The sequence below is a fragment of the Glycine max genome, chromosome 8 (assembly GCF_000004515.6).
Source record: "Glycine max cultivar Williams 82 chromosome 8, Glycine_max_v4.0, whole genome shotgun sequence".
Classification (NCBI taxonomy): Eukaryota; Viridiplantae; Streptophyta; class Magnoliopsida; order Fabales; family Fabaceae; genus Glycine; species Glycine max.
Genome location: NC_038244.2, coordinates 14,757,841 through 14,774,548, shown reverse-complemented (window position 1 = coordinate 14,774,548; position 16,708 = coordinate 14,757,841). Strand labels below are relative to the sequence as shown.

At 27.7% G+C, this 16,708-nt stretch overlaps 1 protein-coding gene and 1 long non-coding RNA gene across 2 annotated transcripts; both read right to left on the bottom strand.

Annotated features, from left to right (window-relative positions):
* Positions 1 to 4,171: 4,171 nt before the first annotated feature.
* LOC100306150 (uncharacterized) lies at positions 4,172 to 7,092 on the bottom strand. The gene is made up of 3 exons (XR_003267892.2): positions 6,714 to 7,092; positions 5,635 to 5,685; positions 4,172 to 4,440 (listed from the first exon to the last, which is right to left on the bottom strand). It is a non-coding gene; the product is annotated as an uncharacterized lncRNA (long non-coding RNA).
* Positions 7,093 to 9,518: 2,426 nt separating this feature from the next.
* On the bottom strand, positions 9,519 to 12,339 carry LOC100798755 (WAT1-related protein At1g68170). Its single transcript, XM_003531520.4, has 7 exons — positions 12,032 to 12,339; positions 11,821 to 11,883; positions 11,509 to 11,625; positions 10,964 to 11,228; positions 10,714 to 10,872; positions 10,448 to 10,599; positions 9,519 to 10,148 (listed from the first exon to the last, which is right to left on the bottom strand). Exons 1-7 carry the CDS (start codon positions 12,232 to 12,234, stop codon positions 9,890 to 9,892), a joined length of 1,218 nt encoding a protein of 405 aa, XP_003531568.1. The 5' UTR covers positions 12,235 to 12,339; the 3' UTR covers positions 9,519 to 9,889.
* Positions 12,340 to 16,708: the final 4,369 nt, after the last annotated feature.

Below are 16,708 nucleotides of genomic sequence, written 5' to 3'. Positions count from 1 at the left end.
ATCTAGCAATAGTGGAAATTGGAATTTTATTTCTATGGCGAAACAAAAGTTAATAAGTACAATATTTTTTACATATTTTAACATTATTTATACTGTACGTTTCGTTAGTTGTTTCAGTAGTTAAAAAGTTGTTCGATTATATTAGTATTTGATATATATATATATATATATATATATATATATATATATATATTTGTATAGTTTGTAGTGCCCTTTTCTTATACATTATTTTAGCTTTTAATATTTTGTATTTTATTTTCTTCTAACTCCCAAAATATTTATTAAATTTATCCTTTACAGTTTTAAATAGGGTAGAATTTCATTTTATTTTTATTTTTCTGCTTTCACTCATTTACATGCATGATATTGTGATCCATCCACTAGTTGTCATCCTTCTTCTCATTGTTTTTTTTAGTACATTTCCAACACAATGTTCTTGATACATTGATGCCGCAATGTCTTGTATTAGCTTTTCTCCTTATCTTGCTATATAATGTTTACTTATATGTATGTTACTTTTTCCCCCACATAAATCACAACTCACATTTATAATAACTTAAACTCTCTCGATGTTACTTTTATTATTTATTAAACTTATTCGGAAATATTTTGACATAATATATATATATATATATATATATATATATAAAAGATGAATAGTCTCATATCTGTTTATTTACTCTATCTAGAACTGTGATTGCAAGGAAAGTCCCCCACAGTAATAATAATAATAAACATGTAAAAAGTCGGGTAAGTAGGTAGAAGCCCCGGAATTACGCATGCATTGTGTATAGTTTATACGATGACAATGATTTCAATGAGTTGAGACTTTGAGAGCTTTTTATTTTGAAGCCTCTTTTTTAGGATACCTTCCGTTCCATTCCAACATCATTCACTGTTTTGTTCTTTGTTGAACTTTAGAATAATGATAATCGATTGTTTTCAGTTGGAGTTTTGGTGACAAAGTATGACTTTGGCGATGCTCATTCATCATCATTGAAGCTTCATAGCGTAGGAAACGTTACTTTTTCGTCGCGTGCCTTATAATTGTTTTTTGTTGAATTGAAGTTGTAACTTAGGATAATGTTTTTTATACTTTCTATTTTTACCTTTTTCAGTCTCACCAGCAGTCTATTACATGCATATTGAGCAACCTCCAATTAAGAATAGGTAATTTTATTCTCTTAATTATATCAAATTAAAACACAAAAATACACAATAGATTACATTCATTTTCAAAGACCAGATTTTACTTTATACAGATATACAGTTAAAAACGGTGCCTTCATCGGTAGTGTGGGGTCCTCATTTCCTCTTTCTGAAGCTATTAGGCACCTGCATTTCGTGTGCTCATTATGAGATGAGGAACTCGATCTATAATCTACATCCAACTACTCTTGGTTTTGGTCAAAATCTTCCTGCTATTCATCATGAGGCTTAAATGACGATGACTCATATTCATTAAAAAAACATGACGATGACTCAATTTTGTTTTTGGAGGAAACTATAATTCGATCAGTTTTTTTAATATATATTTTTAATGGAGTATTACTTAAATTGAAATTTTATTTTAAAAACTTATGATGATATTTAATTTCAAATTTTATGACACAGATTATTAAGATAAAATTTATTTTATCAATAAAAAAACACCAAAATTACTTTTTTTTGTTTGCTACTTTAGCATTTTAAGTATAATTTTATATTCACTTTTTTATTTTAATTTTTAAAGCAAATGAAAATCATTTAAATTATTTTTTTATTTGTAAGGAGGGTCAAATTATCACACATACACACCCATATATTGGAAGCATATCTAGTGAAAAACACCACTCTTATATGAGTGAGAAAAATAAATATTAATCGTTATATCTCCCTATGAATGATCAGATTAAAACACAAGTGATGCGATATTTATAAGCGTCACATGACATCATTTCTTGAATCTATGCAGGTTGGTGCCCTTGTACAATCTTAATTTTCTCTTTTTACTTTCATGTAAAAATGTTGATTTTGTTATATATGTGACTCCTATGTAATTAGGTCAACGTGTGATAGAAAGAGGTGATTAATTGACATAAGGTGTCAAAATTTTACACTTACACAACTTAATGCTCAATTCAATCTTATATATAATAAAAAAATACCTAATCAAGATAATAGTTAAGTTAAATATATTTAATTAATAATGTCATAAATTTAAAGATATAAGATGGATTAAATGTTTAAAATAAAATAAAGATCACATGATTTTCTTTATTAACAAAAATTAAGAAAACATTTGAAGGAAAGAAATCTCCACTTTTCCTATAATCCTAAATTGGGAAACTTAGATTCTCATATTTAATACACATTTTTAAAAAATATATTATTGGAAAACTATGATTCCTAATATTCCTTTTTAACTAACATCCCCACAAAAACATTTCCGTGAAGGAAGTGAGAATCCTACTTTTTTAGATTTAGTTTTTATTTTACTATAATAAAAATATCATATTATTTTTATTAAATTATTTAATATGGTAAATAATTAAAGTTAATAGTAAAAATATCACATAATTTTTTAATTCTTAAAAAATTTATCTAAAAATTCTTAATGATTAATTAAACAAATATTTTTATTTCCAGCAAATATAATTTTCAAGATTCATGATTCTAAAAAATTATGATTATCGAGCATGAAAATTTTCTCCCCTTCCAAATGTCCATTACATTTAAAAAAAAAATAATGCCATAAACTTAAGTTTATTTAAAAAAATACTCATAATTAAATGATTTAAGTTGAGATTGTATTTGATGATGTCACTCATAATATAAGAATATTTTTTTTTCAACCAACGAATGAGTATAACTTATATTGTTAGTAGTCAAATAAATACATTCACATTATGGAAAATAAGTGAATATTTATTAATAAGCTAAGATATAAAAAACCAATAATTAAGACATTAGAAAGTGATTATATGTTTTTTTTATATATTAGGACAAAAAATATGTTTGCGCTAGAGGTAGTAACATTTTTGTACAATACAAATTTAACTAATTCAACTGTTGATCCATTTAATATTATTTTTCGAATCATGTATGTTAAATTTCTAAACTATTGAACATTAGTTCATATATTCTGACAATTGACATTTAATTATATTTTAACATTATACTATCTATCAGAATAAAGTAGTTTGATGAATTATTGTTATTATTATTTGCATGAAATTTTATAAATCTATTATACTTTATAATTTTTTTAATTTAATGGCTAAACTGAATATATAATTTCGTATATTTTTTCTAAAAGAGTTGGTGTAGCAGCACATATTTAAAAGAGTTAAGAATGAAAAAAAAAACAAACAAAAAAACTGTCTTGTAAGAAATGAGATTTTTGGAATAAATTAAATACAAATAATGAATAAACGTGAGTGTCGATTTATGAAATTCATGCAATCTTTTCGTAGACACGCATTTTGTCTCTATCCAATTGAGAGATCGAATTAACTATAATGTAAATTTAATTACTCACGAAGCAAAAAATAATTAATTACTCAAATTATTAATGAGCAAAGACAAAAAAATAAATCTAGAAGCATAAGTAGATTAACAATGAAATAATCATGTTATATGCAATTACTATAAAACAAGCTGGTATTTTTTCTTTGTTATCTTTTTAATAATGAAAATAATTTGAAAAAAAAAGAGTCAAAACCTAGAATCATTACTCTATATTGGGGAAAGAGAGACACTCCCTTGGCTCTCTAAATTTTTTAAATAATAAATAAAAAACAAAAAAGTTAAATACAGTTAAGAAAATAGTGACAGAATTAAAAAAAACCTAATAATATAGAAACAGTGAGAAATTACTATAGGTTTGGAAAAAAAAATTGAAAGTTTAAAAAGTAATTTAAGGATAAGACTATCTAATTAAATGTGGATATCAAAGTATTTTGTTTATTAGTAGTATAAATGATAAAAAAAAGTTAAAAAATCAAAACAAAAAGTGAATCTAAACTTGAATAAAATGGATTGAATTCGCTTATTGTAAGTGTATAAATCGTGCCTAAGTATATCGAAGCAAGCACGAAATTTGGGGCAATACATACTCTAATCATTATTGTCCCTACTTTTCAAAAACAAATCTTGATAGCATAGATAATAGTTTGTTGCAAATGTATAGTGATATTAATTGGTGATGTATTTATTGCCTTGATAAAACACTCATTCACATCAGCTAGCATTCCTTCAAGTCGCAACATCTACCCTAACCAATTTGATCTTAAAAAGCCATCCATGTTTATTTAGATGTTACTACAACATCAGACAAACCTTAAAATGTTATTATATGTATAAGCAAGGACTAAATAAGACTATGGTGATGAAACACTGCTTGCTTGCGCTGTGACTTTACATACTCAAATCAACTCATGTCCTCCTTGATTGTGGAATCTGTAAAATTTGATCACAAAGCATATATAAAAAAGACTACAAAGATCTCTTGAAGTAAACTTGAAAATTCTATGTATGAGCCTAGGTTTGAACCGAAGACCTTTAGTGAGTGAGACTAGCGTGATAACCAACTACACCACCCGGACGAGAATGTCTATTTTTGGATTATCTTTGAACAGAAACAAGATTTTATTTTAAGACAATTATGCTGCTTGATTATATGCCTAACCGGGGCCATGAATTATCCTTGGGAATAATACATTGGTTTGATGAACCACCTTATGAATGTAAACATTGGTTGTGGGGTGATTCTGTAGGAGCTAAAACACTGCATATAATAGTAGTTATATACTTTTAAATCTTTCCATATTTTATGTATACTTTCTAGATGTTTAACTATCTTAGTATAATAATAAATTAATGATATTAGCATGTTGCAGTTATGATAATACAATTTGTTTTAGGTATAAATCACAAAAAAACTGAAGACCATTGGTTAAACTAATATAATGGCAGTTTATAATGAGATTTTATTGTAAAATTGTTTCACGTTCCATACATAACCTATTTTTTCAAATTTTTGTGACACTAACACGGAAGTAGAAGACAAACTTAGCGAAAACCATGAAGTGAACAAGTCAAATAGCCAATCATTGTGCGTAAGGATTAAGGAAGGGGAAAGTTGGTGATAAAATATATTTAGACGTGTGGAAACCCAGAAAATGGAAGATGTTGCAGCAAGAGGTTAAAGTTGGAGCATGCTTGATTGTATACGTTGAATGGTTGCCAATGACATGAGAGATTAGTCTTAGCATGTAGAAAATACCAAAACCAAACACATACTTAGTGGGTTAGCCTTTAATTAGGTTCAAATGGATAAAAGTATAATCCAACAAATTTGAGATAAAAATTAAATTAATTCTGTTTAATGGCTTTTAAACTTAAGAAAAAATAGATGGAAAAATGAAGTCCATTCTATTTAATTCATTTTGAATTATGCAATTTAAACAATTCAACAGCTTAAAACAACACATCATTGAATTAGTTCAATTGTTCAAAAAACACTATTCTATAATCTATACTAGGCCAGAAGACAAAATATATTGTGTCTTTTATTTTTTTTATTCATCCACGAAATATAAATCTATAGCATTATAAGTTTGAAGAATAAATATTTGGGATTAGGTTGGTTACCTGGACCGCATCTAATGCTGCATTTGCGTTCACACCGTGCTTGAAGCCTCGCTGCATGAAGGAAGTGTTCGATACAGGTGTAAGTGAATGGAAAATGACTGAAATAAACAGTATATTTCTGTGGAATTTATATTTTTACTTTTTATTTTAATTCAAAATTTTCATTTTTTTTCACTCTACCAAACATAAACCAAATCATATAATCTAATTTCATTTTACTAATTTCCTGTTTTCAATTCACTAAAATTATCGATCCTAATTTGGTCTTTCGGGCACCCTTGACCAAGTACAGCTCTGGCGGCAACCGCATCCAAAAATTCGGGCAGATTTATTTTTAGTCATATACTCCATCTCTGAAGCTACACACCTTGTATTTATAGTATTTCTTAATGTAACTTTTTAAAAATAAATATGCTCGTATGATTATTTTTGCTCCAAATTGGCCGGTGCAATCTGCTCCAAAGAATAATATACTCCTATGATCATTTTTTTATGGTTAGTTCTTAAAATGTTATTTTTTTTTGTTATCAGAGAATATCAAATCTGTGATTTTTTTTTCTCTTAATCATTCATTCCATTTTATATCTTCTGGACTCTTATGATCATGTTTCTCTTAGAATTAAAATTTTTCTTTATTTCTTGTGCAATATTCTTAAACGACATTTATTTCACAGTAGAGTGAGTATTATTCACAATATTTTACACATGTAATTTTCGGCTGGCATTATACATCTAAATAATTCCATTCTACCAATTTCCTGTTTTGATTTTGCCCAGCATCACACTTTCCGTATAATTTGTGAATTAAAAATGTAATAAAAATACTAAAATAGTTTGTATTGCCAAAAGAATATCATGAGTTTAGGATTGAAATCTATTGTAATTATATACAATTGAGTTCATTAAATAGTGTGAACACTAGTATTTTTTATACAAAGTTAATCATACTCATGTATAAACAAAATTAAGCATAATTAAATAGCAATAAAAGTTAAATTGAAATAAAATGAATGAATTGTGATATATTTATTAAAAAATAAGATTCAGTAAAGAGGAAAATGATAATGATAAGCACTTACAGTCGCTTTGAACACAGGCAGTACTGCAACCATCCAAGCAATCCGCAGCATCCGGCTCAACGCTCTTCATTTGCGTAGAAATGAGAAGAAAAAGCATCATTGCAGCCACCATCTTCTTCATCTTAACTTTCCCTTCTCTTCTGTATCCTTTTTCACTAGTAAAACACTAAACTGCTTCTGTCTTGATATTTATCACCTCTACGCTAAATAAATGACCACTATTACTTAGCAAATTACGGAAATGCCAAGCCACATCTCAACATAATAAAGAAGCACATGCATATGCTGACATTAACTACACGCTTCTTATCAAATTATTAACCACCAACTTTGAACTATGGGTAGCCCGTTTTCTCTCTTTTGGGCCTAACACTGTTGGAGGACAAGTCATTCTTTATTTCTTTATGTACTATAAAAAAAGAGTTAGATATTCTTATGAAATTTGTATACAAGTGGTTGGATAAGTATGAAATCCAGTCATTCACTTTCCCTTGCTCAAGTTAGTGGGTCAGTGATTTAATTAAGTCAAGTTAGTGGGATTTAATTAAGTGAGTTAATAGTTAATTTAGTTTGACTTTATATATATATATATATTAAAAATTTTAAAATTATATATGTATCTATTATATAAAAATATATAATTATTATTATTTGATTAAAAAAATCTATCTATATTTTAAAATTTAAAATAAAAATTGATAATAATGAGATATCAAAATGATATTATAAAGATGGTCTTAAAAAAAAACTAATCATGATCAAATCAGAATATAATGACCTAATCAATCATATTTAAGTGGATCACTCAAATTAGTTATGTGATCGATCGATTCAATAATAAAACCAACCTAATTAAATTACGGGATTCCAATTGGAATGATTACACGAGCAGTGGCGGACCTACATTGGTTTGAGGGTGTGCACTTGCACCCCTCATTTTCTAAAATTAATTAAATTTGTAAATAAAATTTTATATTTTTATATTTTATTTTATTTATATTTATATAATTGAATCCACTAATTTTATTTTTTTTATAATTTATATTCACTGACTTAGGATCTTGGATCCGCCACTGCCAACCAGGTAGAATTGGGTTGAATTGCAATCTAAATTTTACTGCTTGCTATGATTGCATTTAAAATTAAATCGCGGCCATTGAAAGTAATACTTGATCGAATATGTTTTTCTTTTTTTCAAAACTCCCCTTGAATGCCCAGACAACATTTTGGCAGATGCAAGGGCAATTAATGCGTTCGGTAGTCCGTATTTGCGTGGATGGATTTCTTCTCCATTCAGAATTTCATATTCATATATGTAGACCCACAATTAATATGAGTAAATTTCTCACGGATATGCTTCAACTATATCAATCATCAAATTGGATCTATCTCACTTAATTAAACAGAACTCTTACGTGTTATAAATTTTCATAGAGTGTTAAATTCTTACGTATAAAAAAATATTAAATTATCGATGCTAATTTTGAACACCCTTTAACATTGCGTGTAATTAATATCGAGACATGTGGACCAAGTTCGGTTTTGGCGGTGACCGCATCCAGAAACTCCGGGATGATAATTTGGTGAAATTTTCCGGTCTTTGTACAGGATATACTCCCCTTTAAAGTAACCAAGTAACACACTTTGTATATATAGTCATTTTTTACTTTAATTTTCAAGAAAAATATTATAAAATGCATATCTGCAAAAAAAAAAAGAGTTATTATAAGAGTATAAAAAATTGCTCAAAATTGGCCAGTCCAGTACTCCAGTCTGTTCCAAAAGCAAACATCCAGACTCCAGTCAATTTACTTTGCCCAATTCCCAAATAATATAATTAGAAGCACACTTCCTTATCTTTTCTGATATCGATTTCCAGATTCAATAACGTCAGTATTTTAAAGAAAGTGTTGCTTTATTGTAAAAAAAAAGAAGTATTGTTTTAATAATTAAAAAACATTAACTATCATTTAATAATACTAAGAAAGTCGTTGTTACTTTTTCTAACTTTGTATTTTCTCTCTAAATTAATGTTCAAAAAGTACTTTTATTTAAGAGATAATTATCTTGATTTTCCAACAAAACTATAATATACTACTACTATAAGTTTTCTCTTAGAATTGAGATTTTTCTTAATTCTTGTGCAATATTCTCAAACGACATTTATTTCATCACAATACTTTACACTGCTAAAGCTTATCTTTGAATATAATATGTAATATCATATCAAGTTTTTTAAGGAGTTCATATGTAATATCATATCAATTAAAGCTTATCTTTGAATATAGTATGTAATTTTATATCACCTATAAGGGAGTTATTAACACATGTTATGTTAAGTTTGTAGGTAAAGATTTAAGTTTGATTTTTGAAAAACACTTTTAAAAAAGGATGAAATTTTTTAAGTATAATTTGATCATGAATTAAAGTCATAATTAATTCAAATGATGAAGTTTGTGAAAAGACCTCATGATCTCTACAAAGAACCAAAAGTCTTAATAAGGTGGTTGAACAAATTTTTTACATATTAGTTTTCAGATTTATTTTAAACGCGTTTATTTAAATTCAATAAATATATGAATATGATTACCTCATGTGACAATAGAGTAAGAGTGTGTGGATGAACAAGATTATTACATCATAAAATAAAAGAGAAATACTAACAACACTCTCTAGCTGCAAATATTCTTTTTATGATTAATTAAAATTTATTGAAAATAATTACTTTTCATTTAAAGGGGAGTGTCACTAGAATTCCTCATAAGTAAATATTAAATTACATTAATAATTTCAAAATCCATGTTATAATAAAAAAGTATGTTTATTCATTTACTTATTTTGGTTGATAAATAAAAAATCTACCTCTCTAATAAATACATATTTATGGGCTAAAAGTCCAAAGTAAAGAAGGGTCATCCTACAGGCCCATAGCAATTTATTTTGGTACACAAGGCCCTTAGCATCTTGAAGAGCCAGAAGTTGAGCCGATTGGCAGTGGAAATTCATGAAGCTGTACTGAAATCTAATTGTTAAACTTTTTATGGCACAAAATTACATATATCATGAGTAAACTGTAGTTCATTGACTTGTGGAATAAAAGAATCGAAGACAAAAGCATAGGCAACTATTAATGGAGGACAAGCAATCATCATCTTCGGCCGATTCCTTTTCTCCCCCTATATGCCAATATCATCTTCTTCCTTGTTTTTTGTCAAATCGTCACAATCTTCTTTGTCAACATTCCTTTCGCCTTGGTTGTTTTGGTCACATTTTTCATAATCTATTGGTGTGGAAATGGACATGACAACAACTTCTATGGCTTCAGCTTCTCGGATGGTTTCTGATGGTACTAACTGAGTAATATTTTTCATCTCTTTACTTTTACCCCACAGAACCATGTACAGCCCACACACAATCAGCACTGCTCCAACCACACTGCATATGTTGTGCAAAACCAAACCATGTCATGGATATGCATAATTAATGCCCAAAATATAAAACCCATGAAGGTGAATGTATATAAAGCAGACAAAAAAGATTATGCAATAACATTATAAAAAGTTTTACACGCTCATTCAATTATAATCACCTATCATAAGTTTATTGAATTTTAAAAATAATTATTAATTCAAAGGAGGATTTGTAATTAAATATCACCATAAAACTTACACTATGAATGCATTTTCAGTGCATAGAAGTTAACTCTTAATGGTGAATTATGAATTAGTACATACCTTCCTACGTATAAGTTCTCATTCAACATCAAAGAACCGGCAATAGCCACAAGCACAAGCATTAGAGGGTTGAAAACAGACGCAAACAGAGGCCCTCTCATCTGTATGCACCACGCAGTTATAATTACAACTATTCCAGAGGCCACGATTCCCTGCAATAATAAAATTTAACTCAGATGAAAACTTTCTTATATTATATATATATAAATAAGTGAAGTTACCAACTTAACAACCATAGTGATTATAACTAAAATAAGAATATATACCGAATAAGCCACAGCCAGTAGCCGAATATTCCAACCCAACTTCCATTGGGTCAAATCCCTCTCAAAACAGAAACCAAAAGCAGTGGCTTGTATTGCTCCCGCTGTAGACATAAGAGCCGTGCTTGAGTAGTGACATGGGTATTCTTTGCTCATCTTAGCCTGTGCCACAAGAGCCATTAATGTCAATAAAGAAAAAAAAATGCAAATTAAATTAAGAAATCTTGAATAATAAATAACTAATTAAGCTGACCTGAATGGTGAGCCACAAAGCAAAAGAGAAGCAGCTTGCTAGGGAGCAAATTGCTCCCAACAACTTATTATTGCCAGAGTCAGTATTTAATGATGCCACGTGGCTGTTTTGGTGCTGATCTGGATGCATAAGGTTGATGTGGAAAGGCCAGATATTAATTTCTGCCCCTTTGATAAAGGTCAACAACATTGCTCCACCAATTCCAAGTAAAGTTCCCAACACCTTGGCCCTTCCTGCTGCCACCCTCAAATTTAACCTTTCGAAACTACAGAAAATTTAAGGACAAACAGTAAAGTTGTCCCTCACTAATATCAGTCTACAGTAACTTCAATTTCCACTAATTAGTAGTGGAAGTATAAGGTTAGTTAGATGACTAAAAAAAAAGAAAAGAAAAAAAGATTACATGTTTGATCTCTTTTATTAATTAAACTAACAAAATAAAAATTAACATTTGATAAAAAATAGTAATACTGTTTAATATTTTATTGAATGGGTGATGAACATTTTACAAGAGAAGAAAAGGCGTAGTGTTGATGATTAATTACCCGCAGGAGATGGCCAAGACAAAGGTAATGGCTGGAATGAGGTTGTAGAGAGCGGACGCAAACGTTGCTGATGTTAAAGCCAAGGACTCATAGAAAAGGTTTTGAAATAAACTTCCCCTGTAGCAACATTACATAACCATATATATATATATATATATATATATATATATATATATATATATATATATATATATATATATATATATATATATGTCGGATTGGTTAATTAATTAACTTACTACCATTGACAATATAATGTAAGTACATATAAGGGGGGCAAAATTAAGGTACTGAAGAGTTTACATAACATACCCGAATAAGCCACAAAGACATGCCATGAAAAGCACCCTCCAAGTCATCTTTGGTCTTTTGTTCCTGAATAGAAGAAAAGAAAAGAAAAACCATTTTAGCCAGAAAATTAAGCTAATCTATTGCCTTTCAGAAAAAGCTATATAAAGTGTATAAGTTTGAAAGTAACAATAACTAGAAACAGAAGAAGGTGGAAGTGAATAATATGATGGACCTTTCAGAAATGAGAGCGAGAGGAACAGTGAAAGCAGATCCAAAAGTGAGGCGATATGCTGTGGCAACCTTTACACTCATTCCGTCGTTTATGGCGAGCTTGAAAAGCACATTGACAGCAGTATATGCAATTTGCACTAACACCATCAGCAACACTGGTTTCAACCCATGCAACACATTACATATGCCCTTCATTTCTACCATTGTGTTTGCTTGCTGCAAGCGCAAATGGAGGAGTTGAAGATAACAAGAAATGTATAGAGAGTGAAATGAAACAAGTTTGAAGATATGTAGCGAGCACTAGCAGCAAAGGGCTATTTATACTTATAGGGGGGATGAAGATGCAGATTCCAAATTAAAATAGTGTTTGTCATCCAGGGACCTGGGCAATTATTTACCCACTAGACTATTTTATATTATTTTTAGTACACCTTTAACTGAGAAAAGGAAAATTAAATATATTTAATCATGTTTCCAATTAAGTTAATTGAACATTAGTTATCGTAAAACTTACTGAGATATCTGTCTTTAATTCTTATTAAAAAAAAAATATTCAATCTCGTGTTCTTTAAACAAAACTCTACCGAGTTTCCTTTTGCCTCGTTGCGTTATCCTTCAAATTTTTGGTTAACAAACTACTCTTGTAAATGTTTGAATGTAATTCCTTTGAATAGTTAATGACTAAATTTTTAGAAGACTAATTAGGCAATACATGTATATTTAGAGAACTAATTTTTTTTAATTAGTTTATTTATGTTGTTATTTAAAATGGTATAAAGTAATTAAAGCTGTATAGCACAAATATTATAAACGTGACAATATGTATCCGTGGATATATATTTTTATACATGACTGCTTTTTATTTTTTATGCGATTATATATGACTGCTTTGATATCAAAGTTTTACTATGTTGTATCTTCAAACCTTTCAATGTGCATTTTTTTATATATATTGAAAGAATCACTATCATAACTTATACATGCAATTTTTAAAGAGTTTAATTTATAAAATATTATTGTGAAATATTTTTATACAGATACCTAACAAATTTTAGATTATGCTTCGCAAAAGTTGTTGATGAACTAGTTGAAAAGTAAAAGTTATTAATTAAACATTGTTAAGTTAGTTTCATTAAATTATAAATATTTATATAAAGCTATCTATTGAATTAGATGATAAAATCCTATCATTTATAAAAAAAATTAGAAATTAAAATGTTATTTGAAATATCTCACAGTATAATACAAACTATTAAAGTAAGTACTACTACGTGTGTGCTACGTTGTTTGTAAATTGTAATGCACCACACGTACCCTAATTAGGATTGAACAATTTTTTCGGTTAGTCAAAAGGATGAAAGCTAAATATTTGCTAAACATACTTTTGATCAATCATGCATATCGTCATATACATTAATATGGTGCGGTAATGCTAATATTATATATGTGTGTAAAAATATTTTATACAAACAATATATATAAAAACTAAATTATTTTTTAAATTTAATTAATATGATATATGCTTAATAAATTTTCAAGTTACTAAAGTCCAACATTAATACGATGATGGTAAAAACTAAAATAAATATCAATTATATTGAAAGCTGAATTAACAAACATAAACAATTTATAAATATAATCATATTTATTATTATCTTATATATCCATATCCTTTTAAAAAAAAAATCATATTTAGATATGATGTGGTACCCGATATTCCTATATGAACCTGTGTAAGATGGGATTATAAAACATTAACATAGGGAGGAAATGAGTAATATAAGTAAACATTTACTTATTTTAAATATTTCATAAATATCTTTCAATTTTTTTATATCACAACATAAATTTATAATATTTATATTATTTTTCTCTAAGTGTCTTATAACATAATGAGTGTTGATAAAACATTTTTCTAAAACAAATTATTGTTTTATTTCTTGGTGGTCTAGGTCTAAGTCAGTCTTTTACATAAGAGTGGCAAACCAGCATTGGTACTTTTACTTTGATTGCACGTGCAAGCCATAATATATAATGTATAATTAACAGGTCAATCGAGACGTCTTGCCAATTGGACCTTACGCTTTTGGCTTTGCTTTGCTTGTCGTTGAAGCTGATATAGATAGATACACTGGACAGTGGAAGACAAACTGGACCAGTTCCTGTGGGGAGATTACTTGAGAACCCTATGAACAGATTCAATTAATTAGCTACTCAGCCATGGCCTACTACCAGCATCATATATTTATCCTACTGGTCTTTCAATGTTTGTCGTTCTTTTGTTATATCATGTTTTAAGAATATGCTACATTCATAGTGATTGGTTGTTGTATCATGTTTTAGAATATGTTACATTTAAAGCGATATGATTTGTACGTTCATTGAAAGAAAGAAAGAAAGAAAGAAAGGGTATAGTTATAATTATTCATTAAAAACAAAAAAAATATATATTAATTTATCATATATTTGTGCAATTTTTAATTTTTAATTACTTTTTAATCAATTATTGTAACTTTATTTTTTATTTTTTTAAAAAAAAATTCACTACTCAGGCAAATCGCTTGTTTTATTGCTTTACGAAAATTTCCATGTATCTTCACGTCTTTTGAAAAGTCTTGGTATGCTTGTCATATTTTGGCTATATCTTGTTTTAAAGCTTTATGGAAATTTCCATGTATCTTTTTGGCTTTCTAAAATGATTTTGCCAACTATATTTTAAGGAACAACTTGTTTTGCATACTGTTTAATCAATATTTATTAACAACAGTTTATATTTAATAAGTTTTTGCATGGATATTTTGAAATTAAGTATTACTCGTATCAAATCCTAGCCGAAAGAGAAGCTTATAATTGATATCTTACAATATCCTGAGGGGAAAAAATATATATATATATATATATATATATATATATATATATATATCCCATAATTGAGCTTCAAATGAATTAACGCGAATAGGAAGCCTTATATATACTAAACTGTTAACCTGTAGACTTTTTAGCAAGTGACAGGACGTGGGAATGAATTCATCAACTTTATTTGGTACAAAAACGACTTCACTATTATTGGCAAATGAAATATAAGTTTTCGTTTTACAATCCACACAAAGTGATAGGCACAAGTTGTTCATAAAAATACACGTTAAACACATTCACTTCATGTGGTACATTTGACTCTACCTTTATGAAGTGCAGATTTTTCGCAGAAGTCTGTGGAGCCACGTCCCGATTCCCCCTGCGTCTCTTGCATACAAGTTCACAAAATCGAAGGAACAAAACCATTTTGCTAAGACCAAATCCCTTGTAAGAATCGAGTATCCATTATATGCCTTATTAATATTCCACTATATAACATTATAACATTTTAAACACTTTAAACATTAATATTCTTAAAAAAACATTATAACATTTCAGTAAAATAAAGCATTCTAACATTTGAAACATTGGCATTATTAATTGTAATTAAATAAGTTAACAAATAAATATTTCAGTCCGCCTAGTAGTATAAAGTTTGGATTGTTGTTTTTTTTAACTGGAATATCATTCGATCCAAAATTAAGGATTAATTTATTAAGATATTAAGATTTATGGGTTGATCTTTTTTAATAAATATTTTTTCCTCTCTAATTATAAGATCTTTTTTAAAAACTTCTTTATCTATTTTTATAAGATTATTTTTTAATTTTTAGATGTATTAATTATTTTTTATATATTTTTAATTATTCTCTCTTTGGATATTAATGAAAACAAAGTAAGTAGATAAAGAGAAGAAATAAATAATTTTAAAATAATAATATAAATAATTAACAAATTTAATACAACAACAACTTTTTTTAGAGACATGTTAAAAATTCTTATAATTAAAAAAAAAGACAATACTTTTTATACACATGAATCAATAATTAAATCTCTAATCACATACTTAATAAATAATATTATCTACCAATTATATCACTGATCATATTAATATAAAGTATGAGTTGTATGTACATCACCACGTAAATTATAAATTCTAACTTTCGCGTCATCATTGTATACAAAAAGGTTAATAAATAACTAATACGTCATATATTATTAATGATTACTTATATAATGAAACTAATGATTAATTACTATAAGTAATGATACATTAACTACTTATTAACTTAGTACATCAAATTTATGCTTTTCATATCATGTTTATGCAATAATTTTTTATAACGTACACTTCATTTTATTATTATTTATTATTTTCTTAAAAAATATTTATCAAATTTTATAATTTGAGGTCTAATATGTTGATAGAACTTTGATTCTTGATTACGTGTATGAAAAAGATTTTGTTAAAAAAGATAGAATCTACTTTGTTGATTATAATTTTTAATTATGGATTAAGAATATCCTTGGTGTAAAATAAAAAGATTCAAATTATTAGATAATTTTATGTGTCAAAAAGTTTAGTTTAATTCGGTCCCATGAGCTAATCTCAAGGCTTAATAAACACTTATAAAGATAATTATAAATTATCTATCAACAAATTATCACATTACTACTTGTGAGAACTAAACCCACATTCTTTTAATATATGAATTTGTTCTGGACGAACCTTTGTTGGTCATTAAATAAATAATTTGATGTATTTAACCAAGTAAATGAATAAGTTTTTTCAGTAAAAAAATACGAGCTTGGTCCCGGCTCA